Below are 27,777 nucleotides of genomic sequence, written 5' to 3' on the forward strand. Positions count from 1 at the left end.
TGCCTGTTGGTCTGGGTATCAGTACAGTTATGGCGGAATATCCTTTCTTGGGCTGACAATATCTCTGTACAAGAATACCTGATAAACAGAATCCTGCTGCATAGCCCCATGCAACAGTGCCTCAGCCATGGCAGCCAAACGCATCTCACTGAATGTGACAAGTGGTCACAGTGCACACACATCACTGCCAGGGACTGTTCACTTCTCATATGCGTTCACCCCACTGTACAGTATGAGATATGCCATAAGTCATACAGATGACTGCTCATTCAACTACAGACAATATCACATTTCCTAAACGACATCCTAATGGCATACAGCGCGGTGCCAGTTAAGTTGTTTTCAGTATGCTTCTCACTCTCTGCACACTTTCCACTCCTGCACATCTCCACTGCAATAGTTACACACACAGTATTACAAGTGCATGACACTGTACATATTGTGGCACATCACATACCTGTCCCACAGTGATAATGCTGGACTACTGGTCTGGCATGTGGCACTTTCAGTGAATGCCCAGTGCAAAAGCAATGACATGTATGTACTACGGCCCGGTCAGCAGATTTATGGAAATGTTTTCAGCTGCATGAGTGTGATAATCTTTCAGGCACTCACACTGCAAAATTCCTCTTAAATATATCATTATTATTATTATTTCAAAGTAAAAATTTCCCCCACATGAGCAGAAGACCCATGGTAATAAAACTCCCTGGGTAATCTCTAGTATGGTCACTCAGACTTGGGTACAAGAATTGGTCACCTCCTAACCTTTAAGCTATCACTTGATATTTAAAAAAAAATAAAAATCACTGAATTGTATAGTAACTGTGCTGAAAGTAAATTCATTAAAAAAAAACTGTTAACACTTACATTTGCAGATTGTATGGCACTCCACAGATCTCAAATCGCTCAATCTCAAAGTCCACACCAATGGTTGCCTTATAATCTCGGTCAAAAATATCTTTGCAAAACCTGCATTTGAGAAAAGTCATTAGTACAAATTTACTTCAGTACAACATTCAGTGTTAGCATTACATTTTTCAGACCCAGTACTCGGCATGCATTATATTTCTACATGCCCAGTACCACAACATTTTATTTTTATTTTACATATTTGTTGACTGGGTTAAGGCCACTTGACACAAGTGTCTCTTTTCCAGCACCATCTGGTTAAGTGACTTGCTCAGAGTCAGACAATAGACAAATGCAGGTAGACACAATCAAGCCCTGTGCCCTGGACACAGGAAGCAGATCATTAACAGATAAGAGCCTTAATCCATGGTGCTAACTGCTATACATAAACTACTATGCATGGCTTTGGAACCTTACAGAATGGCAATCTTTGCCTCATTACTGGCATGAAAACCACATACAGTAGGCTTGTCACATTGAAGCATACATAGGTGAGTTGTCTCAGTGAAGCATACACAGCTGATGTGACAGGCACAGTGATGGATGCATAGCTGATGTGACAGGCACAGTGAAGCATGCATAGCTGGTGTGACAAGCATAGTGAAGCAGGCACACCTGAAGTGACAAGGACAGTGAAGCAGGCACAGGTGGTGTGACAGGCACAGTAAAGCATGCACAGCTGATGCAACAGGCACAGTGAAACAGGCACAGGTGGTGTGACAGGCACAGTGAAGCATGCGCAGCTGGTGTGACAGGCACACCTGGTGTGATAGGTACAGTGAAGGATGCACAGCTGGTGTGACAGGCACAGTAAAGCATGCACAGCTGATGCGACAGGCACAATGAAGCAGGCACAGCTGGTGTGACAAGCACAGTGAAGCATGCACAGCTGATGCAACAGGCACAGTGAAGCATGCACAGCTGGGTGTGACAGGCACAGTGAAGCAGGCACAGCTAATGTGATAGGCACAGTGAAGGATGCACAGCTGGTGTGATAGGCACAGTGAAGCATGCACAGCTGGTATGATAGGCACAGTGAAGTACACGCAGTTGGTGTGACAGGCACAGTGAAGCATAGGATCATAGGAGGCTACTAGGCTATTGGCCTTGAGGCCCTTATAAGCCTAGCCAAGAGTTTAGCCCATGCCTAGACAAATCAGCACCCAATGCCCCTGTCCAGCAGGGACATGGGTGGAATCCCAGGGGTATATTTTCTGTTTCCCATCCAGTTATCCAGGTTGAGCTTAAAAAGGGATAAAGGGGTACTCTGCTTGATGTGGAGAGGGAGTCTATTCCATAGATGGGGGAGTCTGTGAGACATACATCTGTCCTGTCACTAAGTCTTTTGATGTCACAGACCAGGTTTAGGCTGTGCGTGCATGTTACTCGAGTGGAGATGGACTTGCAGATATGCAGCAGTCCCATCAAGGTGGGGTCGGTGATCACCTTGTATGCCAGACAGAGGTCACCTGTGAGGAGTCTGTATGAAACTGAGTAGAGGGATGGGGCTTTTAGGCTATCTGTGTATGGTAGATGTTTGAGGCCCTGGATTCTCCTGGTGAGGAACCTCTGTGGTCTTTCCAGCTGCTGCATGTGCTTTGCAAGGTACATGCCGAAAGGGAAGTTGTACTAAATAATGGGCCCTATAAGGGAAGAATACAGGGATGTTATGACCTCCTTGTCCCTGGATGACATACCTTTACTTATGAGGTGGGCCATGTAGAAGGCTTTCCGCACAACGGAAGCAACATGGTGGTCAAAAGTCAGGTTGCTAACAACCTGGGTGCCCAAATCCCTCATGAATGATTGGGTGCTTAGGACATTGTTATTAATGTGATAATTTGTGGGGATATCACTCTCCCCAAAGGGGAGTTTAGTATTCAGCTTGAGGCCATGTTTCTGGCACCAGACTTTTGTCTGAGTGAGACCCTCCTGGAGGATGTCCACATCACTAGGGGAACTGATGACAGCACCCAACTTGCAGTCATCAGCAAACATGGTCAGCCATAGCCCACTGGATTTGGCCTGCACCTCAGAAAAGTATATCCCAAATAACAGAGGCCCCAAGACCGAACCCTGGGGTATGCCGCTTGTTATGGGTCTACTGCTTGAGGTGGCTTCTCCTATTTTGACTATGTGGGTTCTATCAGTGAGCCAGTTTGCTATCCATCTGGTGATATATGGATTGATGCCTAGTTGAGAGAGTTGATCTATTATGCCCAAGTGGAGAATAGTGTCACAGGCTTTGGCCAGATCAAGGTAGGCGGTGTGCACCATCTTCCCCTCATCCATCGCTTTGGAGACTGTCTCAAAGAAGTCGACCAAATTTAGAAAACATGACCTCCCCTTGATGAAGCCAAACTGTGTGGGATCATGTGTTTGGCATGCACAGCTGGTATGATGGGCACAGTGAAGTATGCATATGTGGTGTGACAGGCACAGTGAAGCATGCACAGCTGGTGTGTCAGGCACAGTGAAGCAGGCACATGTGGTGTGATGGGCACAGTGAAGCATGCACAGCTGTTGTGACAGGCACAGTGAAGGATGCACAGCTGGTGTGACAGGTACTGTGAAGCATCACAGCTGGTGTGACAGGCACAGTGAAGCATGCACAGCTGGTGTGACAAGAACAGTGAAGCAGGCACAGGTGATGTGACAGGCACAGTGAAGCATGCACAGCTGGTGTGACAAGCACAGTGAAGCATGCACAGCTGGTGTGACAAGCACAGTGAATCATGCACAGGTGGCATTGCTGGTCACAGCAATGTATGCACAAGTGGTGTGATGCACAACGGGTGTGGAAGTGGTGTGAGAAGGCAAAGCATACATACATAGTATGAAGCACTGATGCATGGAAAGCTGCTGTGAAGCAGCAAAATATACACAGCTGGTGTGACAGGCACAGGGAAGTATGCACAGCTGGTGTGACAGGCACAGTGAAGTATGCACAGCTGTTGTGACAGGCACAGTGAAGCATGCACAGCTGATGCGACAGGCACAGTGAAGCATGCACAGCTGATGTGACAGGCACAGTGAAGCATGCACAGCTGGTGTGACAAGTACAGTGAAGCATGCACAGGTGGCATTGCTGGGCACAGCAATGTATGCACAAGTGTGATGCACAAAGGGTGTGGAAGTGGTGTGAGAAGGCAAAGCATACATACATAGTATGAAGCACTGATGCATGGAACGCTGCTGTGAAGCAGCAAAATATACACAGCTGGTGTGACAAGCACAGTGAAGTATGCACAGCTGGTGTGACAGGCACAGTGAAGCATCACAGCTGGTGTGACAGGCACAGTGAAGCATGCACAGCTGGTGTGACAGGCACAGTGAAGCATGCACAGCTGGTGTGACAGGCGCAGTGAAGTATGCACAGCTGGTGTGACAGGCACAGTGAAGCATGCACAGCTGATGCGACAGGCACAGTGAAGCATGCACAACTGGTGTGAGAGGCACAGTGAAGCATGCACAACTGGTGTGACAGGCACAGTGAAGCATGCACAGCTGGTATGACAGGCACAGTGAAGTATGCACAGCTGGTGTGACAGGCACAGTGAAGCATGCACAGCTGGTGTGACAGGCACAGTGAAGCATGCACAGCTGGTGTGATAGTTGTGTGATTTTCACTGACAAACAAGGAGATGGCAACAAATGTGTTGCATCACAGAGTCACACAAACACTAAGACTATATCTTTACTGTCAGGGACCAAAGACAAAAGCTGGAAATCATGGTAATTTTTGACAAATAGCTTGCAAATCTTTGGCACTTGCTTGACCCTACCCAAAAACTGCATGCTCACCCTGTTATTATCATGGTCCTATTCTGTGTAGTCAATCATAGACAACAGATAAGGAAGCAGTTCTTGGGAGAAAGAGACCATGACACCATCCCAGACAGCAACGACAAACCCCAAAACACAGTTTTTAATAAATAAAAAGAACTGTTTGGTCTACTTAATCAGCTAAACTACATTCTTGCTGGTGAAAGACCAAGAATCCCCATCAGCAGATTTGTTTATTATTTATTTATTGCATTTGTTTAATGGGAAAGTCCACTGGGCCTGAGAAGAGCCCACATATAGTTACATACACATATAGTTACATACAGATAAAGTATTAACACAATGAATACAGCATATAATGCAGTAGTATTGCATAACTTAACACATAATTATACAGAAAATGTCAGAATACATAGAATCATTTAATGAAATGCAGTAGATTTATTGTTACTTAGGTGCATGTGAAAGTGAAAAAGTGTATAAGAGTAAGTGAGATATAAGTAGAGAGATAGTTGAGCCGAGAAGAGAGGAAAAGGGAGACTGAGGCAGAAGGTTAAAGTGGGGATAGCAAAGACTAAAGTGACAGCAGAAGGAGTAGATTTGAAAGGGAAATGGAGGTGGGCTAGTTATAGAGTGGGAAAGAGTAAGTATTTTGAGAAAGGTTAGGTTTTGGGGTAGTCTATAGGGGTGCAGGTGCATATTCATTGTGAGGAGAGATGCAGTTTAAGGGATTTTTTTTAAACTGGTATGATTGCTGATAGCTCTGAGAGAGGCAGGGAGGTTGTTCCATAATTTGGAGACAGCATAATAGTATAACATTTGTCCGTCTGAAAGCTTAGGTATATCAATATTCAACAGCATTTTATTTTCTGATCTTAAGAGTCATTTTGGTTGGTATGTACTCAGAATGTGGGAGAGAGCTGGGCAGGCTGCTGGATTGCAGATAAGTTTATGGGGAATAATTATTTGCACACAAGTGAGTTGATGAGGAAGCTGAAGCCAATTTAGCTGATGTAGTGAGGAGCAGTGGTGGGTGGAGTATTCATTTCTGGCAATTTTGGCAATTTTATTATAGCATGAGTTGAGTTTTAGTTTTAGGGAGGATTGGATGTTGGTGAGGATGGGGGCTCCATATAAAAGAGTTGGAAGTAAGAAAGATAAGGCAAGGGACTTTTTTGCTGAGTTGCAGAGGAAGTAGTAGTTGTAAAGGGCTCCCAGTTTTGATGGGGTTTCTTTTGATGTTACTCTGGATATGGAGGACAAAGGTTAAGTTATCATAAATGATGACACCGGGCAATTTGGTACTAGGGATGACATCTATAATAGTACTGTTTTGTGACTGGATAAAGAGTTTAGACTTGTAAATTTGGCTGGACTTTTTGGGGGCAATTAGGAGTTTCATTTTATTGGGATTAAGTGCAAGATGGTTTTGTGACATCCAGGATTCAGTTGTGGTGAATGCTTTTTGGGTAAGTTGTTGTAGTACTGAGGCAGATTTAGAGGAGCAAATTATTGTTGAGTCATCTGCATATTGGATGACGGTACTGTGGGTGAGAGAGTTGTAGAAGTTATTAATGAATATACTGAAAAGAAGGGGACCCAGTATGGAACCCTGGGGTACTCCAGTATTGGTACTGATAAAGGAAGAGTGCTGCCAGATACATGATTGCTGCCTATTACTGAGATAGTTTCAGAATCACTGAAGGGTGGGAGGAGAGATGCCGAGGCTGGAGAGTTTAGTGAGTAGGAGGGTGTGGGAGATTGTATCAAATGCTTTTGACAGATCAAGAAACAGTGCAGAGACTATAGATCCTTCATCCCGAGCTCTGTTTACTGTGTCTAGGAAAGAATTGAGAGCGGTGTAGGTGTTGTGTCCTGGCCTAAAGCCATGTTGAGTGGAGGAAAGGAGATGATGTTTAGTTAGATTGTTGAGGAGCTGAATGTGAATGCACTTTTCAAGTATTTTAGATATGGGGGAAAGAATGGTGATAGGTTGGAAGTTTGAAATGTCACAGTTGTGTCCTCCTTTATGTAGAGGGAGGACATAAGCCTTTTTTCCAGATGTTTTCTCCACCTGAACAGCTTTGCGCACTTTGTTCACTCATCATTCATTTTAAATTCCCCAACCTACTCTGCTCCTATTGTAGATCTGAATACAGTATAAAAGCATAACATTCTGTTTCAAAAATACATACAGGTAAAAATTTGAAAATCATATGTTCCTATGCTTAAACATTTCACCTTTCTTCCCAACATTAAAACCACTGTTCTGTAGGAAGGCTATACCTCTCCACCCCCCCAATTAATTATAATCCTTTTTGAAGTTATATAAGCATGTAGTCATTGTGCATTCAATAACATTAGCTTTAAAGAACTAATGGTTAATCTTCATCATTCTAATCGGAATTGCCTAGATATAATAAGGCCTTGCTGAGTTTAATTATGGTGGCGAAAAAGCAATTAACTAGAAAATGGAAATCAAAGTCTAAAGCAACTATACTAGAAGTAGTGGATATAGTAACAGAGATAAAACAACTGGAATTGGGATCTTTAATAAAAGGTAGGAGCAAATTAAATAGAAAAAAAATGGGAATTGTGGGAACAATACATACAGACTAGGAACGAGTTTAAAAGTAGGCAGGATTTGAATGAGCTATGTAATGTTTGACTGACCTTGAATGGCTAGATTATAAGAGAAGATATAGTTTGCAATGTATAATGTTTGCAACTAAAATTATGTCAGTATGGTTTGTTTTCATTAATATAAATATCTGTTTGTCTATGTCATACATGATAATTTAATAAAGATGTTTCTTGTTTACCTTCTCAGTCAGGAGAAAAACACTTTCTCCTAATTCCACAGTACTGTATTCTTGAATGTGCTCTTCTCCTTAATTTTCAAACACATTGATTTTGGTAATTTGGCCATGTTTTTGTATGGAACAGAAAGGATAGGGGCAGCTGAAGCACTATCTACAGGGCAGAAGCAAAACAAAGATCTCCTTCCTCTTCAAAGTGATATCTTGACAATTCTTGTATAAAGTATGCCATGGATATTCATGATATTATAGTATTTATCAAAGGGGTATAGCTACTGGAGGACATGAACATGTCTGGCACCGGAAGGTGCTGTTGTATTGCTGAGACTGGCAAATGGAAGGAAGACAGGACAGGTTGCAAGAATAAAGCTGGATCAAGAAAAAAGGGCTGCAGGGATTACACTACTTCATGGGAAGAGGGAGCAGATGTTGCAGGAATAAGGCTGACTCAGAGCAGCAGGGCAGAAAAAGCTGCAGGAAAGATGGTGCCTCAGGGAGAGGGGCAGGAGAAACTGCAGTAATCAAGATGGCTTAAGGAAAGAGGGTAACGGAATCTGTAGAAATAAGGGTGCCTCAGGGAGAAAAGGCAAAAGCAGCTGCAGAAAAGATATTTGGATCATGAAAGGAGGGCAGCAGAAGTTGCAAGGATGAGGCTTATTCTGTGACAGCTAATAGAAAGTCACAGGAATACAGCTGGCTTAGGAAAGGAGGGGAGGAGAAGAAGAAATGCACAAAGAGGACTCAGGAAAGAGGTCAGATCTGGGATAGGAAGGTAGCAGAATAGAGGATTCAGGAATGAAGTCAGGCCTGGGATAGGAAGGTAGCAGAATAGAGGATTCAGGAATGAGGTCAGGTCTGGGATAGAAAGGTAGCAGAATAGAGGATTCAGGAATGAGGTCAGGTCTGGGATAGGAAGGTAGCAGAATAGAGGATTCAGGAATGAGGTCAGGTCTGGGATAGGAAAGTAGCAGAATAGAATATTCAGGAATGAGGTCAGGTCTGGGATAGGAAGGTAGCAGAATAGAGGATTCAGGAATGAGGTCAGGTCTGGGATAGGAAAGTAGCAGAATAGAGGATTCAGGAATGAGGTCAGGTCTGGGATAGGAAGGTAGCAGAATAGAGGATTCAGGAATGAGGTCAGGTCTGGGATAGGAAGGTAACAGAATAGAGGATTCAGGAATGATGTCAGGTCTGGGATAGGAAGGTAACAGAATAGAGGATTCAGGAATGAGGTCAGGTCTGGGATAGGAAGGTAGCAAAATATAGAGGATTCAGGAATGAGGTCAGGTCTGGGATAGGAAAGTAGCAGAATAGAGGATTCAGGAATGAGGTCAGGTCTGGGATAGGAAGGTAGCAGAATAGAGGATTCAGGAATGAGGTCAGGTCTGGGATAGGAAGGTAGCAGAATAGAGGATTCAGGAATGAAGTCAAGTCTGGGATAGGAAGGTAGCAGGATAGAGGATTCAGGAATGAGGTCAGGTCTGGGATAGGAAGGCAGCAGAATAGAGGATTCAGGAATTAGATCAGGTCTGGGATAGAAAGGCAGCAGGATAGAGGATTCAGGAATGAGATCAGGTCTGGGATAGGAAGGTAGCAGAATAGAGGATTCAGGAATGAGGTCAGGTCTGGGATAGGAAGGTAGCAAAATAGAGGATTCAGGAATGAGGTCAGGTCTGGGATAGGAAGGTAGCAGAATAGAGGATTCAGGAATGAGGTCAGGTCTGGGATAGGAAGGTAGCAGAAAAGAGGATTCTGGAATGAGATCAGGTCTGGGATAGGAAGGTAGCAGAAAAGAGGATTCTGGAATGAGATCAGGTCTGGGATAGGAAGGTAGCAGAATAGAGGATTCAGGAATGAGGTCAGGTCTGGGATAGGAAGGTAGCAGAATAGAGGATTCAGGAATGAGGTCAGGTCTGGGATAGGAAGGTAGCAGAATAGAGGATTCAGGAATGAGGTCAGGTCTGGGATAGGAAGGTAGCAGAATAGAGGATTCAGGAATGAGGTCAGGACTGAGATAGGAAGGTAGCAGAATAGAGGATTCAGGAATGAGGTCAGGTCTGGGATAGGAAGGTAGCAGAATAGAGGATTCAGGAATGAGGTCATGTCTGGGATAAGAAAGTAGCGGAATAGAGTATTCAGGAAAGAGGTCAGGTCTGGGATAGGAAGGTGGCAGGATAGAGGATTCAGGAATGAGCTCAGGTCTGGGATAGAAAGGTAGCAGAATAGAGGATTCAGGAATTAGGTCAGGTCTGGGATAGGAAGGCAGCAGGATAGAGGATTCAGGAATGAGGTCAGGTCTGGGAGAGGAAGGTAGCAGAATAGAGGATTCAGGAATGAGCTCAGGTCTGGGATAGGAAGGTAGCAGAATAGAGGATTCAGGAATGAGGTCAGGACTGGGATAGGAAGGTAGAACAGAGGATTCAGGAATGAGGTCAGGTCTGGGATAGGAAGGTAGCAGAAAAGAGGATTCAGGAATGAGGTCAGGTCTGGGATAAGAAGGTAGCAGAAAAGAGGATTCAGGAATGAGGTCAGGTCTGGGATAAGAAGGTAGCAGAAAAGAGGATTCTGGAATGAGATCAGGTCTGGGATAGGAAGGTAGCAGAATAGAGGATTCAGGAATGAGGTCAGGTCTGGGATAGGAAGGTAGCAGAATAGAGGATTCAGGAATGAGGTCATGTCTGGGATAAGAAAGTAGCGGAATAGAGTATTCAGGAAAGAGGTCAGGTCTGGGATAGGAAGGTGGCAGGATAGAGGATTCAGGAATGAGCTCAGGTCTGGGATAGAAAGGTAGCAGAATAGAGGATTCAGGAATTAGGTCAGGTCTGGGATAGGAAGGCAGCAGGATAGAGGATTCAGGAATGAGGTCAGGTCTGGGAGAGGAAGGTAGCAGAATAGAGGATTCAGGAATGAGCTCAGGTCTGGGATAGGAAGGTAGCAGAATAGAGGATTCAGGAATGAGGTCAGGACTGGGATAGGAAGGTAGAACAGAGGATTCAGGAATGAGGTCAGGTCTGGGATAGGAAGGTAGCAGAAAAGAGGATTCAGGAATGAGGTCAGGTCTGGGATAAGAAGGTAGCAGAAAAGAGGATTCAGGAATGAGGTCAGGTCTGGGATAAGAAGGTAGCAGAAAAGAGGATTCTGGAATGAGATCAGGTCTGGGATAGGAAGGTAGCAGAATAGAGGATTCAGGAATGAGGTCAGGTCTGGGATAGGAAGGTAGCAGAATAGAGGATTCAGGAATGAAGTCAGGTCTGGGATAGGAAGGTAGCAGAATAGAGGATTCAGGAATGAGGTCAGGTCTGGGATAGGAAGGTAGCAGAATAGAGGATTCAGTCAGAAATGAGGTCAGGACTGAGATAGGAAGGTAGCAGAATAGAGGATTCAGGAATGAGGTCATGTCTGGGATAAGAAAGTAGCGGAATAGAGTATTCAGGAAAGAGGTCAGGTCTGGGATAGGAAGGTGGCAGGATAGAGGATTCAGGAATGAGCTCAGGTCTGGGATAGAAAGGTAGCAGAATAGAGGATTCAGGAATTAGGTCAGGTCTGGGATAGGAAGGCAGCAGGATAGAGGATTCAGGAATGAGGTCAGGTCTGGGAGAGGAAGGTAGCAGAATAGAGGATTCAGGAATGAGCTCAGGTCTGGGATAGGAAGGTAGCAGAATAGAGGATTCAGGAATGAGGTCAGGACTGGGATAGGAAGGTAGAATAGAGGATTCAGGAATGAGGTCAGGTCTGGGATAGGAAGGTAGCAGAATAGAGTATTCAGGAAAGAGGTCAGGTCTGGGATAGGAAGGCAGCAGAATAGAGGATTCAGGAAAGAGGTCAGGTCTGGGATAGGAAGGCAGCAGGATAGAGGATTCAGGAATGAGGTCAGGTCTGGGATAGGAAGGTAGCAGGATAGAGGATTCAGGAATGAGGTCAGGTCTGGGATAGGAAGGTAGCAGAATAGAGGATTCAGGAATGAGGTCAGGTCTGGGATAGGAAGGCAGCAGAATAGAGGATTCAGGAATGAGGTCAGGTCTGGGATAGGAAGGTAGCAGAATAGAGGATTCAGGAATGAGGTCAAGTCTGGGATAGGAAGGTAGCAGAAGCTGAAGGATTAAGACTGGCTCAGGTGAAGAAAATAGAAAAAAGCTACAGGAATAATGCTGGCTTGGAGAAGCAGTGCAGCAGAATCTTCAAGAATGATGCTGATTCATAAAGGAGAAAGGGCCGCCACCAAGCTTAGGGAGTCTATAGCAAAGGAAGAAAACAAGAGATCCTGTAGAGGTACTAGGAGTATTTTGGAAATTCTATGAAAGCTTATATAAAGCAGAGAAATATGGAAATCAAGAAATGGTACAAATGGAAATGTTTATGAAAGAATTAAGGTTAGAGGTAGATGAGTCCTGCCATTGTACTCGCCCTCCCTGATTATTACCTACCTTTATAGTACAGTCAAACTAACTTACTAAAACTTACCATTAACTACTTCATCCTATGCTTCCTATGCAACCTCCAAAGCCTCTTCTATACTCTGCTCCCTGAAATTATTATGTAACCTTTTAAGTTTATGCTACTCTGCATACAAAACCTTATATTTACTCAACTCTCGTTTTAAACCAAGCCATACAACTTACTCTACTTTTTTAACATTCTCCTTTGTTTATAGTACTGTTTAATCTGTCAACAATATACATGTATGTAGCTTACATATTTTAACTACCAAAATTCTCTATTTCTATTTTTATTGAAATGTATCTGTATTGCTATTTTTATTGCATTGTATAGCTTTGGAGCTTTTCTCCCTGGGCCTCCACTGAAAAAGTGGAATAGCTCAGCTGGACACTCCCGGTCAACAAATGTGAAATTAAATAAAATAAATAAATAATAAATATGAGTCTCAACAGTTAGGATAGGAGGAGATGAGATAAAAATGTTAACGTATAACCAATCTACAGGAAACTCCCCAGGAATAGATGGTATTCCTGTAAAGTTTGGCAGCTAGGAGGGGAAAAACTGATAAAAGATCAGGAAGGTTTTGTTTAACAGTATTTTAAGAGGAGGAGAAGTACCAACATCCTGGAAGGAAGCGGTAGCAGCTGTAATACCTAAAGAGGGTAAAGAGCCATCAGATCCAGCTTCATACAGGCTCATTTCAGTACTAAATCGTGAATGTAAAGTGTTTATGTCTAATGGGTAAAAGAACAGCAAAAGTGATGCCAAAACTGATAGATTTGGATCAATGTGGTTTTGTGGAGGGGAGGCAAACATTTGACAACATTAACAGAACATTGATGATCCAGAGGGAAACAGAATGTAAGAAAATACTACTGTTATTGGTGGGTCTTGATGCAGAGAAAGCATTTAACAGAGTAAGCTGGGAGTTTATGAGCAGTGCAATGGAAGCATTTGAATTTCCTCAAAATAAATATAAGGTTGATTAGGAGGATATATGAGGGATCGGAGGTGAAAACTTATAGTGGGTGGAATCCACTCTGATAATTTCTGTTTGAGAAGAGGAACCAGGCAGGGGTGTCCTCTTTCCCCTTTGCTATTTGCATTATATTTGGAAACATTGGCAAAGAAAATAAGGGACTCGGAAATTCAGGGATATAATTGGTGTGGTAGTCAAGAAAAGCTGGATCTGTTTGCAGATGATATTATTTTAAACCTGATAAAACCAGCAAAGGACATTACAGCGTTGTGGAACATTTTGAAACAGTTTTAAATCTTTTTGGGATACAAAATGAATGAAGCTAAATCAAAGGCAACAGCAGTAAATTATGTACCCACACAAGAATTGGTTCAGTAATATCCATATTTATAGGGGCATGATATAGTGAAATATTTACAAGTATGGATTAAACATTATTCTGGTGTGGCAGCTAAGGATATGTAAGAGACTAAACAAAAGATAATACAAAAACTGAGAAACTGGAAGCTCTGTTTTATGGATATAGATAGTAAGGCACAAGAAGTTAAAATGTTTTAGTCCCTTTAGTATAATACACATATCAGGCATATTTTTATCAACCATAGAAGTTGCAGCAATTAATAAAGAGTTGAAGGATTTTATCTGGGAGGGCAAGATGGCAAGAGTCAAGTGGGATAAACTGATTCTTCTAATATAACAAGGCAGATTGAGATTATCCAATTTGAAGGGGTATTTCAGAGCTACACAGTTAAGGCTCCTATGCAAAGAACAAGCAGAAACCTATACTTCACAGTAGAAAGTGAAGATGATGAAATGGGGGGTGGGCTCAAGAAATAAGGAGAGACTGGGATTTTGGATACAGACCTTTAAGAAGAATAACAATAATCATATAGAATATTATATTCATAAAGTAGCAGAAAGTATTCTAATACCTAAACCAACATGGGAACGAAGAAAGGAGATTCTGCTGATAGGGATGACTGCAATTAGGGATACAGACAACAGGCAAGAGGGGGGCTGGAATTTATTGGAGAAAATTGGCAAAGGAAACAAGGTATTTGGGGCAAATAACTAGACAGGGAAAGGTAATAGAATGGCAAGATGCCAATAATTTATTTGGACTGCAGGTTACAGATTGCCTTCCCTATCAAGGATTGATATCGGAGTATAGGCAAAGAGAAAGAAATAGGGGTATCCTAAATGAAAGACCAGCACTGTTAGAGTTTTTAGTAGAATTGAGAACAGAAGCTGCTGTTAAAAAAGGAATAATTAGTACAGCATATAAAATATTGCATGATAACTACAGCAGAGTCTCTGTTAACCTAAACTCAAGCAACCGGCAATTTTCATTGGCTCGTATGTCTGTATACGAGCCAATCAAAAATCGCAAAGCAAAGCTACTTCTACTCTGTTCCACACTGAGTAGAAGAGGCTCTGCTTTGTGATTTTTGATTGGCTTGTATGCCAGTATAAGAGCCAATCAAAAATCGCAAAGCAGATCCACGTCTGTTCAATGCGGAAGACTTGTCCTATAGCAATTAAAAGGTTGGCTGGGACTGCAGAATCTGTGAAATAGTTATAACTGTGGGTGGAGTAAAATCCATTCTGTCAGTTTCCTAGTTGAGGTTGTCAGAAATGTTCCACATTTTGGTTATTTGTTCCACATTAGGAGAGGTAGTGTTTCACTTTTTGTAGACCATCCAATTCAACCAGCTTTCATCTAGGGTTGCCACCTTTTCAAATGCCCAAAGTGAGACATGTTTGGTACAAACGTCAGATTTTGCAGGGCAAAACATACCCATGGCCAGTTCAAAGGACAGAACTTCACTTTTTTGCCTAAATAAAAGCTTATTCTTGTAGCATTTTAGTTGCTTATTCTGTTTCTTAGATCATTTAGGTGTTTCAGATACAGAATAACTGTTTTATGCAACTATTACATAAAATATAGAAAATATGTTTGTCCTACAATCTCAGGACATTTGCTATTTTTTTATTTCTTTGCAGGACACAACTGCCCAAAGAGGGACTGTCCCTCGCAAAGTGGGACAGGTAGTAACCCTATTTTAATCTGTGCAATCGAGGAGAGAAAGAATAAGAAGTTATGTACCTACCATAACGTTCCATGTTAGTTGTCTTCTTCTCGCCTTCTTTCTTGCTGGTTGGGTTCGGAGCCGATCCTCGGCTCCGACTCGGCCATCTTCTAAAGCTTGAGAGCTATTTACTGTCTCGAAGCCTCCCCATATCCCACAATGCTTGGCGCTAGATCCCCAGATCTCATTTGGTAGACCTAACTACAGACAAATATAAGGACACCCTGTCCTAACAGCATATGTTTAGCTACAGAGCTAAAAGGTTGAGGGAACAAACCAGATAAGATCCAGCCAGCTAAAAGGAACTCAGAGGGCAACACTTCTCGGTCTATTAGGATAGGGGGATGGAGGGTGGGATGCAAGAAAGAAGTCGAGAAGAAGACAACTAACATGGAACGTTATGGTAGGTACATAACTTCTTAATGTTAAGTTGTCTATCTCGCCTTCATTCTTGCTGGTTGGGACAGCGTCCCTAACACCTCAATCTTGGGTGGCTCATCAGAACAGACTCTTCAGCACAGTGGAACCAAAATCAGCTCTGCTCCTAGAGGCCACATCCAACTTATAATGAGAAATAAATGTATGGGGAGTGGCCCATGTAGCTGCCGCACAAATGGCTTCCACTGGTAATCTTGCCTGAAAAGCTACAGAAGTAGCTAAAGCCCTAGTAGAGTTGCCTTTTGGTTTAGCAGGGAGCTGTTTGTTCCTCAATTGATATATCAAAGTAATAATAGAAGTCAACCACCTAGATAGAGTTACTTTAGACACTGGTAGACCTTGTTTACCTTCAACATAGGACAGGAAGAGCTGATCTGATTTTCTAATTTGTTTAGTCCTATGCAAGTAGAAATTTAATTGTCTATGAACATCCAACTGATGTAATTTATGTTCAGCTTTGTTGAAATAATTTGGGAAGAAGACCGGAAGATCAATGGACTGATTCAGATTACTCTCAGAAGGTACCTTAGGAAGGAAGGAGGGATTAGTCCTGAGCGAAACTCTGTCATTATGGAAAACTAAATAAGGAGGGCGAACACAAAGGGCCTGGAGTTCGGAAACTCTTCTGGCTGAGGTAATTGCCACAAGAAAGAAGGTTTTCCAAGAAAGAAACTTTAAGGAACATGAAGCTGCGGGTTCAAAGGCGGGCAATATTAGGGAAGCTAAGATCAAATTAAGATCCCACGGAGGTGGGGGATCTCTTACTGGGGGCCTGAGCAAAGTAGTCCCTTTGAGAAAAGCTTTGCAAAGCTTATGGGACATGATACTAGTTTCAGATAGGCCTGTATGAAAATTTGAAATTGCGGCTAACTGAACTCTAATGGTGGCAGAAGAGGACCTAGCCTGAAATAATTCCACTAAGAAATCTAAAACGTGGTGGACCGGGTATGAAAAGGGATCTATGTTTTTAGACTCTGCCCAGCAAGAGAAACATTTCCACTTACTAGCATAAGTTTTTCTGGTGGTAGATTTGTGCGAAGATAAGATGATTTCACGCATCGATTTGGAAATGTCTGGAAGCCTGGCTAAGGTTGGAAGTGGAGCAACCAAGCAGTGAGGTTGAGAGACTGCAGGGATTGGTGCAGCCCGCCTGACTGATGGATCAGGAGGTCTGGTACTGGGTCCAGGGTCCAAGGCTGCTCCAGGAGGTGATGATGCAGGAATGGAAACCAAACTTGTCGAGGCCAGTAGGGGGCAATGAGGATCATCTTGCATCCCAGCGTGGTAGCTTTCTGTATTAGTTTGGGAATCAGGGGAAATGGAGGGAATGCATAAAGAAGTCCCTGAGGCCAATTGTGGATTAGAGCATCTCTGGGAGGGTATCCGGGAAGAGGGAGGATAGAAAAGAAACTGTCGCACTTGCTGTTGATGGGGGTGGTGAAAAGGTTGCAGCAAGGCTGACCCCATTTGCGGAAGATTTGGTCCGCCACTGTCTGATTGAGAGACCACTCGTGAGGCATAAGAATTGCTCTGCTCAGCCTGTCCACTATAACGTTGGACTTCCCAGGGATGTGTGTTGCTATCAGAAACCACTGGGAAGAGATTGCCCATTGCCAGAGTCTGACTGCTTCTCGACATAGGGGGTAGGACTTGGTTCCGCCCTGGTTGCTGATGTACCACACTACCGACATATTGTCTGTCTGAATTGCAATGGTCCCAGTGGGAAGAGAGTTCTGAAGAGTTTGCAGCGCTAAAAGCACAGCTCTCATCTCCAAGACAGTGATATGCAGATGGTACTCATGGGGTTGCCATGTGCCTTGGACTGTTCTGTCCTGAAAGTGCCCCCGCCACCCGATCAGGGAGGCATCCATGGTCACCGTGGCTACTGGAAGAGGAAGAACAAATGGTCTACCCTGGGGTACTGACGGGGAAACCATCCACCAAGCAAGCTGGTCTTTGCATGTCTGTGTAATCATAATCATGTGAGACACTGGAAGTTGTAGAAATGACCATTGGGTGAAAAGCAACCACTGAAGAATCCTCATATGAAAACGAGCCAGGGGGACTAGTATGATCGCTGCCATGAGGCCCAATGCCTTTAGGACGAATCTGGCCTGAATTTTCTTGCATCCTAATAACACCTGTACATGTCAGCGAATATCTAATACTCTGTGTAACGGAAGTCTCGCTGACATGTCTTTTGTACTTAAACTTGCGCCTATAAAGGTTATAGACTGACAAGGCGACAATGCAGACTTTTCGAAATTTATTGTGATACCTAGCTTGGAGCAAGTTTGGATGGTGTAGTTCCTAGCTCATAGCAGCTGATGTCTGGTGGTAGCAGTAAGGAGCCAGTCATCTAGATAGGGAAACACCTGGAATCCTTGCCATCTCAGGTGAGAGGTGACTACTGCCATACATTTGGTGAACACCCTGGGGCATGTGGTGAGACCAAAGGGCAGAGCTTGGAACTGATAATGACTGGCTCCCAGCCGGAAGCGGAGGAATCTTTTGGAGCGCCTGTCCATTTTGATATGGTAGTATGCATCTTGAAGATCTATGGAGCACATCCAATTGTCCTGACCCAAAAAGGGTAGAATGGACTGAAGCGTGACCATCCGGAACTTCATTATTTGTACAGACCTGTTTAGTCTGCTGAGATCCAAAATGGGTCTCCAGTCCCCTGTCTTTTTTGGTACCAAAAAGAACCTTGAGTAAATTCTGGATCCTTGCTGGTCTGCTGGGACTCATTGGATGGCTCTTTTTTGTAGCAGTTTTGAGATCTCTTGGACTGCTTGTTCCCTTGACTGGGTGGAATATCTAGAAGGGATTTGTTTGACCTTAAGGGGATATGAACAAAGGGAATTCTGTAATCTCCGGATATGATAGACTGTACCCATCTGTCTTGAGTTATGTCTTGCCAGGCTTTTGGGTACAGTGATAATCTTCCCCCGACTGCCTCCGAAGGTGGGCAGCCAGGCAGCCCCTCAGGGATGCTGGAAGGGCTTGTCAGAGAAGGAATCTCTGCTGCCCTGATTTTGTGGGCCCCCTCTGCCTCGAGGGTGGTGTCTATTGTTGTTCCCTCCTCTGCCCCTGGAGGGAAACTCACCACGTGTGTCAGGCACAGCTCCCTGGGGTTTCCGGAACCACATTTTGCCACTTTTCTGACCTTTGGGGTATGGTCTAGAAGGAGTGGAAAAATGGACTCCCACAGCAGAGAGAGTCTTGCCTTCCTGCTCACACCTGGTAAGGGTATCCTTCACCTGTGGTCCAAAAAGAGCAGAACCATCAAAAGGGGTATTGGTGAAAGACGCCTTAAAGGGGTCCGCAAAGTTACATAACCACATCCAAGCATGCCTTCTCAAGGCCACACCTGTGCCTGCGGCTCTACTCGCCCCATTGGCCGCATAAGAAATGAGCCACATGGAGGAGTTCACTATCGAATTAAGAGTCGCCAGCTGGGAGGTAATCGTATCCTGGGCCCCCGCAGCTGATGGATCTTGAAGGGTATCTCCTAGCTCATTAAAGAGATCCCTTTGAAGACATGTAAAATGGCACAAATAGTTCAGCGACCGCATGGAAAAGGTCGCTGAGGAAAACATCCACTTCCCGTATCTGTCCATCGTCCTAGACTCCTTATTAGGGGGATGGACAGACGAAGAAGTCTCAGCCAACTCCTTTTTCGTGGCCGCTGCTACCACCATAGCATCAACAGGGACACCCTTTGTCAAAAATTGTTTGTCTTGTGGTGCTGTGATGAATTTCGTGGGCCTTCGGGGAGTTGGTTCCACTGTGTCTGGGGCTGACCACGCCTTTTGAGCCACCACTGCCATCAGTAGATCGAAAGGCGGAGACACCCAGGAGGTGGAGGGGTGAGAACCAAACGCATCCAGATATACCGACTCATCCTCAGAAGGGTTAAGGGTAGTCCAGTTCCCCCTTTGCCTAAGCATCTCAAGGATTTCTGAGAAGGAGACATTTTCAGAGGGGGACCTCAGGGACCCTTCCGAATCCACTAAGTCGGTATCCGAAGTGACAGACTCAGGGGAGTCAACATGCTTCCTCTTACATTTCCTCTTTCGAGGGGGCTCCTCTGAATGATCAGGGGAGGCCTTGGAAGAGGAGGACGTGCCCACTGGGGCGACCTGGACCACTTGTTCTCCTTGCTTGGGGTCTGGAGGAGGGGCAGAGGCAGACGCAGGCACCATGGGGGAGGAAACAGAGGCTTATCATGGGGCTGAATGAGGGGCCAGCACACTCCTCATGACCTCGAAGGCACCCCTTCCCGGCAGAGAAGAAGGCTCAGGCTCCGAAGAGACCGGAACCCTCCCCGGCACTGAGAGGGATGGCTCCGAGGCCGATGTAGGAGCCAAGCTCACCTGCGCCGAAGCTCCGAGAGGGAGAACGGGGTCGGCAAGGGTTCGATGCCACTCGCCCCCTCGGAACTGACGAGGGAGTCTTGGCGCCCAGATCCCTCCAAGGATGGTGCCATGGAAGTGATCAGAGCCAAAGGAACTGAAAGGGTAGGTATCGGTGCCGACGGTTCCACGATCCGAACCCCAACCAGCTCCGGCTCCGAACTCAAGGGGTGAGTTGAAGGAGGAACTACTGTAGAGACGGGCAGAGCCAAACCCTGATGAGGGGGGCTGGATAGCATTTTAGCCAGGGCCTGTGATTTCAGAAGTCTGCTCACCACTCTCTCCAAGTCATGGTCAGACAGTCTCGAAGACCGAGAAGAGTGAGATCGGTGACGTCACTCTGACTGTAACAGAGGTGACCCCAGAGCTGAGTGAATCGACTCTAGGGATGAGGATCTAGAACGCTTTCGGCTCCCTGAAGGTTCCAACACCAGGATCGGAGCTGACTGAGAGGCAGGTACTTCGGTTCCGGCCGGAACCGAAGTCGAAGCAGACGCCACACCCGACGACGGATCAGAGCTGGGAGCCGACGGCTTCGATGGCTTGGAGGGTTTCCCTGGCTGAGTCTTAGCAGGTGACCCTTCAGGTTTTAGTAATCCTGTAAGAATTAACTTATTCCTACGCTCCTGCAGGACTCTTGGACTAAAGGCATGACACACCGAACAAGAGTCCTGCAGGTGTAGGGCGCCCAAGCAGTAGACACAAGAAGTGTGACCATCTGTCAGAGACATTTTCTGACAGCATGAGTCACACTTCTTGAATCCCGATACCTTAGTATCTTTGGACATCCTGTAAAAAGAAAAATCACAGGAAAAAAAGGCCAAAAGTACAACAGTAGGTAACAAGTATAAAGAACCATACACACAAAAAAAAAAAACAGTTACCACACCTTAACAACACACACACACACACTATAGATATATATATATATATATATATATATATATATATATATATATATATATATATATATATATATATATACTATAAAAAGTAAAGTACTACAACTATTTCTACCTGAAAACACTACAAAAGGTATTTTAGAGAACAAGGGTTGGCATCTAACTAAAACGGCTACCTTGAAGAGAGAAAAAGAGAGGGGGGAGGGGGAAACTCTCTAACAGGAAAAACGAGTTTTCTAAGGGGAGGGGATAGATCTAAAACTACACAGAGAACTAAACGCTAACTATTTATATGAAAACTTTTTATATAAAACCTATCAAAAGACAAAAATACGACCTGAGCCAGCAAAAGCAACCTCGCAGCAGAAGCGGCAAACGAGATCTGGGGATCTAGCGCCAGGCATTGTGGGATATGGGGAGGCCTCGAGCCAGTAAATAGCTCTCAAGCTTTAAAAGATGGCCGAGTCGGAGCCGAGGATCGGCTCCGAACCCAACCAGCAAGAATGAAGGCGAGATAGACAACTTAACATATATATTTAACCTATGTAATACAGTTCAGTTGCCTTTAATCTGTGCAGTACAGCACAACGGACACTTTAACTGCTTTACCTAGTACAGTCAATCACAGTTAATATGTACTACAGCACTGTCGATCATCCTTCAGCGGTGTAATCGAACAAAGATAATGATCTGAATTCTAATGAGGAGACTTTACCATGCCATCAATGAAGTTACATCGGAGGCAATCAGAACAGATATATTGAATGAAACATGTCTATAAGATACTGTCACAGTGTTATGCATATGTTTCCTATGTTTCCATATGCCCCTTCCACAAGTAACTCAAGTGTGATGTAAGCAATATTTACTATTACCTGTTAATTAGACAAGTCTTCCCAACGTACAGGTCTCCCACCATCACCACCTTGGAGATTTTTAGCCTAAGAAACAAAAAGAAACCAAACAGTGATGTTGAAAATATGTCTTTGTTCAATTAAATGATCTCCTCCACCTATACTCCTTTACCCCCCCCCCCACACACACACACATGAAATGGGTAACAAAGGACTCAGCACTGCCCACTTTAAATGAACTTAAATGTGTCTATGTTCTTGCTTTAAACATACTTTATTATATTTCACATTCTCTACATATGTGAGAAGTGATTGTGTGGTTATAGCTATGATTATACTCCTGCTTTTCCAAAAAAGAAAAAAAAGAAAAAAGAATAAGCAGATCTGCATACTTAGATTACCACAGAAAAACACATTGTTGTTACTTAAGTAATTTACACTTAATCATTCTCAAATTTAAGCCCGTCTTAGCATTACAGTGTTTATGAAACTAAACCTAGCTGCTGAAGTATGAGAAACCACTTTTATCCTGTGAAACATTTTACATTGCAGCTTCTTTTTAAAATTAAATTTTATGTGAAAAGACATCTCCCATATGGTAATTTCAGGTCAGGGACCCACAGGCAGAACCGTATCATGTTCAAATGAGGTTCTAGACAGGGTAATGCACCAGACCCCCCTCCCCTGGCAGCCATTCCAGTGCCCCAGTACTTTCTCCTACCAACTACCATAAACAACTGTCAGTGTGCACACCATTTTCTTTACTTTGGAAATTATTACAGAGATGTGGATTTAATTTAAAACTTATAATTTATTTATCCTTTGTTGACCAGGTTAGTCCCACTAGGCTAGTAACTTACTTCCAGGGAAGAACTGAGGTGATATTTATTCTTCAAAGCGGAATTTGGCTAGGGTATTGGGGAACTTCCCCTACACATTTTAATAGGTAGCATGGGATCTTTTACATCCATTTGAGCTTTTCACCAACTCAGGCAGATGGAGCCGTGGTTTAACGTTTCACCCAAAGTATGACACACACAAGAATGCAGCAAAGATTCACAGGAGAATACTAGGCTAACTGCCTTAAAGGGCTATTTTAAGCCTAGCTAATAACCTGAGGTTAGAATCAAATGCTATACCTTGTGGTGAAGATGTTAGTAATTATACCAAACCCACTGCCCCTTATGCTGCACTGTAATGTCAGCAATACATCTACCTAGTATGGGAATAGAACCCACAACCTTCTGCACCTTTGGCAAGTGTGCTACCTATTACACCACTAACATTACTTTCAAATGTAATAGCACAAACACTGACAGACATTTGATAAAACAAAACGGTTGCACATTGAGAAAAGACTTAGCATGAGCAATTTATTTATTTTTTATTTTATTTTACATTTGTTGACCGGGCTAGTCCAGCTGGATATATGTCCATTTTCAGTGGAGGCCCGGGGAGAAAAGCTCCACAAATTACAACAACATAAAAGGTCAAGACAAAGACAATAACAGTATAATTTGGTACACAAGTTTTAACAATTATAGTACAAGCCTAAGATTATATATTTTATATTTCAGTAGGAAAAAGGAAAAATGTATCTAAGAATAGATGAATAAGACTAATACATTTGTATTAGAAATGGTGTAGTACAAATCTTTATAACATATTACAAAATTAGATACACCTACTAATTTATGATAAGAGATACTAAGGTCTCACAAAAACCTAAGAAAGAAAAACACTAGAGATCAATAGATAGAGTATAGAAGAACAGCAAACAAGGATGGATTTCTAGTGTTATTTAACACATAGGTTGTGATACTATATTAAGGTGTTTGATCATTCCACAGTATATACTTATTTACATGAGAAAAAATCCTAAGGAAGGTTAAGCTCACTAAAAATTAGTGAGACAACACAAGATCATGATAGGCTAGGAATTGTGGGAGTCTAGTTAATAGTTAGGTACTTAGTCTGGGTTAACACAGGGGCATAGCCAGTGTGATTTGAGGTAGGGTTTAAGCTTGCTTTTAAATAAGCTGACAGAGGATATTGAGGTTAGCTGGCTTGGGAGGATGTTCCAGGCTTTACCTACTGTATTGGAGAACAAGGTGTCACCAGCTAAGTTGTTGGATTTTGATATTTGTACAAGTAGGTTATTAGCTGAGTGTAAGGTCTTGAGGTTATTATAGGGGATGACTAGGGATGTAAGTATGGGTGTATTTTGAGGTAAATACAGGATCTTATGGGCTACTATTAATTGATTGAAAAGTATTAAATTTGGCAGCTCTAACCATCCTAACTGATTCAGATTGATACAGTGATGAGTTCTATAGGAGGACCCAGCTGCAAATCTGGCAATATTGTTGTAGGAGGATGTAAGTTTACTCAGATTACTTATACATATTTTGGTATAGATAGGGGAGGCATAGAGCAAGGTAGAGATGAGGTGGGTACGAGCAATAGTAACCCTGGCTGGAGGTGTAAGAAAGGGTTTTATTCTATAGAGGGAACCTAGTTTCTTGTTTACTATTTTTATGGTGTTATTAATGTGAGGTTCAAAGGACAAGTAGTTATCTATTAGTACCCGAGTAGTTTGGTGGTTGGTTCGGAGATATTATAGTTCCATCATTTGAAGTAATAGTAAAGTTAAGTGGGAGGTTCTGCGGTGGGGGTAAATAGTAGCATTTTTGTTTTTTTGGGGTTAAGGATAAGACGTCTTTGTAGGAGCCAGTTTTCAACTGTACTAAAGGTCATTTGGGTTAGTGACTGAAGTTCTGATTGAGAAGCAGCAGCGCATATGAGTGTGGAGTCGTCAGCGTATTGGATACAGTCAGCTTGAGGAATTACAGAATGAAGGTCATTTGTAAAGATGGAGAAGAGTAATGGGCCTAATATAGATCTTTGCGGGACCCCTAGAGTGACTGGGACATGGGAAGATAAAGTATTTTCCCATAGTACAGCCTGTTGCCTGTTATGTAGGTATGATTGGAACCACTGTATAATATGGTTGTCCAATGACAGGTTTTTGAGTGTGTCTATAAGGAGGTGGTGATTCACCATGTCAAATGCTTTGGACAGATCAATAAAAACAGCTGAGGATAGAGTATCAATATTACGATTGCTGTTAATATGGTTAGTGAAGGATAAGAGAGCAGAGGTGGTGCTATGAAATGGTCTAAAGCCATGTTGACAGGGTGCTAATAAATTGTGATCGAGTAGGTAGGTTAACAGTTGTATGTGTATACAGTTCTCCATTATTTTTGCCAAAGGAGATAGAATAGCTATGGGCCTATAACTGGACAACTCTTTGGAGTTACCGCCCTTATGCAGGGGAATTATGTGAGAGACTTTCCAGATTAGGGGAATAGATCCTTCAGAAATAGTTCTGTTAATGAGGATGGATATGGGGTAGGCTATGACTTTAGCAGCTTTTTGCAGGTATTCTGCAGGTAATTTATCAGCAGAGAGAGTAGTGGGTTTAAGTTTCTGTATGAGGTTACAGATAAGTGAAGTGGGCACTGGCTGAAAATGAAATTGATGAGAATTATTGGTAAAGGTTGTGGCAGAGCCTGGGATGCTAGGGGATAGCTGGTTGGCTAGGGATTGTATGGTTTCAGTGAAAAAAGTATTAAATGAGTCAGCTAATTGGATGGGATTGTTGTGATCAGAGCCAGAGGGAGAGGGAGTACTTGAGCATCCAGGGTGTAGGAGGTTATTGATACCTCGCCAGAATTTTTGGGATTATTTTGGTTGGTTTGTTGTAGTTGGTAGTAGTAGTTTCTTTTATCGGCTAATATGGCTTTTTTGTTTCATTTCTTAGCTGTCTGAATTGCAGGTGGTCTGAGGAGCTTTTGTTGAGCGCCATTTGGCCCATTGTTTATTTCTTTGGAGGATTTTGTTTGGTCGTTGTGGTGAGCCATGGTGCCGTTTGGTTCTAATTCTAACTTTGCGTAATGGGGCATGGCTGTCTAAAATGGTTAGAAATTTAGAGTTAAAGTATTTCACGGCATTATCTATTGGGAGGTATTTCGGGGTGACCAGTCACAGGTGACTAGTTCAGCTTGAAAGTGAGCAGGGTTAAAATTTTTGGTAGTGCGAATAGTTCTACAGATGGCAGAGTTTAGGATGACAGCTTTGTTCTGATTAAATAGGTAAGCAAGTGATCACTTGTGTCCTCAGGGAGGGTGCCTGTTTTATAGTTTAGTTGGGGGGTATTAGTGAGTATCCAGTCAATGGTACTAGTTTTGTTGTTAGTTTTATTGGTGCGGGTTGGGGATGTTACAGTTTGGGTAAAACCATATAAGTTGATATGAGTAGAAGGCTGCTCAGATATACAGGAGTTCCAGTTAATGTTAAAATCTCCAAGTATAATGGTTTCTTGGGGGTAGTTACTTGAGAGCCAGCTGAGGATAGCCTCTAATGTGTTGATGTTACTGCCTGGGGGAAGACAGACACATGACAGATATATGGCTTTGCTTTTGTTAAGCTGAACCTTAGTTAGAAGAATTTCTGCATTGTTGCAAAGTGGAGGTTTGGGGTCTAACAAGGTAACTTGTAATCCATTCTTATAAAGTATGGCTACGCCTCCTCCTTTTTTAGTGTTACGGTCACGTCTTATGATAGTATAGCCAGGGGGTAGAACTGCACTGTCTTGTATTGATGGATTAAGCCATGTTTCAGACAGACAGAGGATGTCAAAGGAATAAACATCAATAAGGGCATGCAGGTGAGCTATTTTGTTGTTGATGCTACGAATATTAAGATGAGCTATCAGGAGAGAGTTGGGGGGCTTGGTAAGTGTCTGTGTGATTGAATTTGTTGGTGTATCAGGCTGTGTAGCTGTGATAGTGGTAGGACCTGGGTTAGGGTGTATATCACCATCTAACAGGGAGTGGACCTGAACTTTTAGGATGAGTTGTAGAAGTTTAAAATTAGGTTCTTATTTTTCTAGCTAGTGGGTTACATTGAGAGATGTGATGGAGTCTATGAAATATGGCTGCTGAGTACTTAGCTGAGCTGGGGAGGTTGCTAACACTATGAGTGGAGCTGGGGTAAGGACAGAGGTGTGTGTGATGTGGGTATGCAGTCCTAGGAATCTATGGTGTTCAGAGAGTAAGTAGATAGGGAATGATAAGTATAATTAGGAGTAGTAATAAAGGTAAGGGTTTACAGGATCCTTGAGCCATTTGTTTAGGTTAAGGTGGTTAAATGTAGGGATATTTGTGGATAGAGTGGTAGGGTAATGTATAAAGGTAAATGAGTGATGGTTCTTTAAGGGGGAGGAGATAGGGGTAAAGTGAGAATATAATAGAGGTAATAGCACTTTAAGGGGAGGAGTTAGAGGTTGGTCCTAATGCATAGGGGTGTGGCAGTTAGAGTATAAGTTTAGGACCACTGGGGGCAGGTGGAATTTGGGGGCAGGGTAGGGGAGCGGAGTGAGCCCACAGGGATGAGCCACAGAGGAGTTCACCCTAGGAAAACAATCAGAGGAGCAGTAAGCAAAGGTAAGTAAAGCAGCAGCGGGTAAGGTGACACAATGCCTTGATAATAGAATATGCAGAGAGGGTTGGCAGTGAAGAATATTAGAAGAAAGAAAGAATAGAGTGGGAGTATTAGCTCTTCCAGAATATTAGAATCCAAGAGCCTGTAAGTTACTTAAAATTGGAGTCAGAATGGTGGTCTAAAGGAAACTATTGCCCTCTAGTGGACAAAAGCTGTATAGCAGAGGCAATATATACTGAGAAAAGAGTGCAGGGCAGTAAGTATGCTATAGAGGATTGAAGAGGAAGAACAGTAAAAATACTTGTAGTCTAAGAAGGGGAAGGGGTGACAGGTATGGGAGCAGATAGTAAAGGCTGCCGGCTGTCCTGGCTGGTGAAAGTAAACTTACAACCTAGGATATCTCACACTAATTGTCTTAAGACTTTGGTTTAAAGTACGTACTTTACTTATAATTAAATTCCCTTGGGGACTGTAGCAGAGGGGAGGAAAGGTTCAGTTCCTTAGTTAGGGGAAACCGCAGTGTGTTGAGGAGAATAGTTGTTTTCAGCACGCAGGGCAAGTCCTCCTTAATACTGGGAAACCAGGTTGAGCAGCTGGGAATATAAAGGGAAAAGAGAGACAGTGGTAAGACACACAG

The 27,777-nt window shown here is 43.3% G+C and overlaps 1 protein-coding gene across 1 annotated transcript in view; it reads right to left on the minus strand.

Moving 5' to 3' along the window:
- RAB36 (RAB36, member RAS oncogene family) overlaps positions 1 to 27,777 on the minus strand; it is a 522,669-nt gene that overhangs the window by 299,203 nt on the left and 195,689 nt on the right. Inside the window, exons 4-5 of the mRNA XM_044068859.1 lie at positions 21,657 to 21,722; positions 871 to 972 (exon numbers count right to left, since the gene is read on the minus strand). Of these exons, the coding sequence (XP_043924794.1) occupies positions 871 to 972; positions 21,657 to 21,722 (168 nt within the window). The remainder of the gene's footprint in view (positions 1 to 870; positions 973 to 21,656; positions 21,723 to 27,777) is intronic.

This window comes from Protopterus annectens, chromosome 4.part0, assembly GCF_019279795.1.
Source record: "Protopterus annectens isolate FY-2018-M chromosome 4.part0, PAN1.0, whole genome shotgun sequence".
NCBI lineage: Eukaryota > Metazoa > Chordata > Ceratodontiformes > Protopteridae > Protopterus > Protopterus annectens.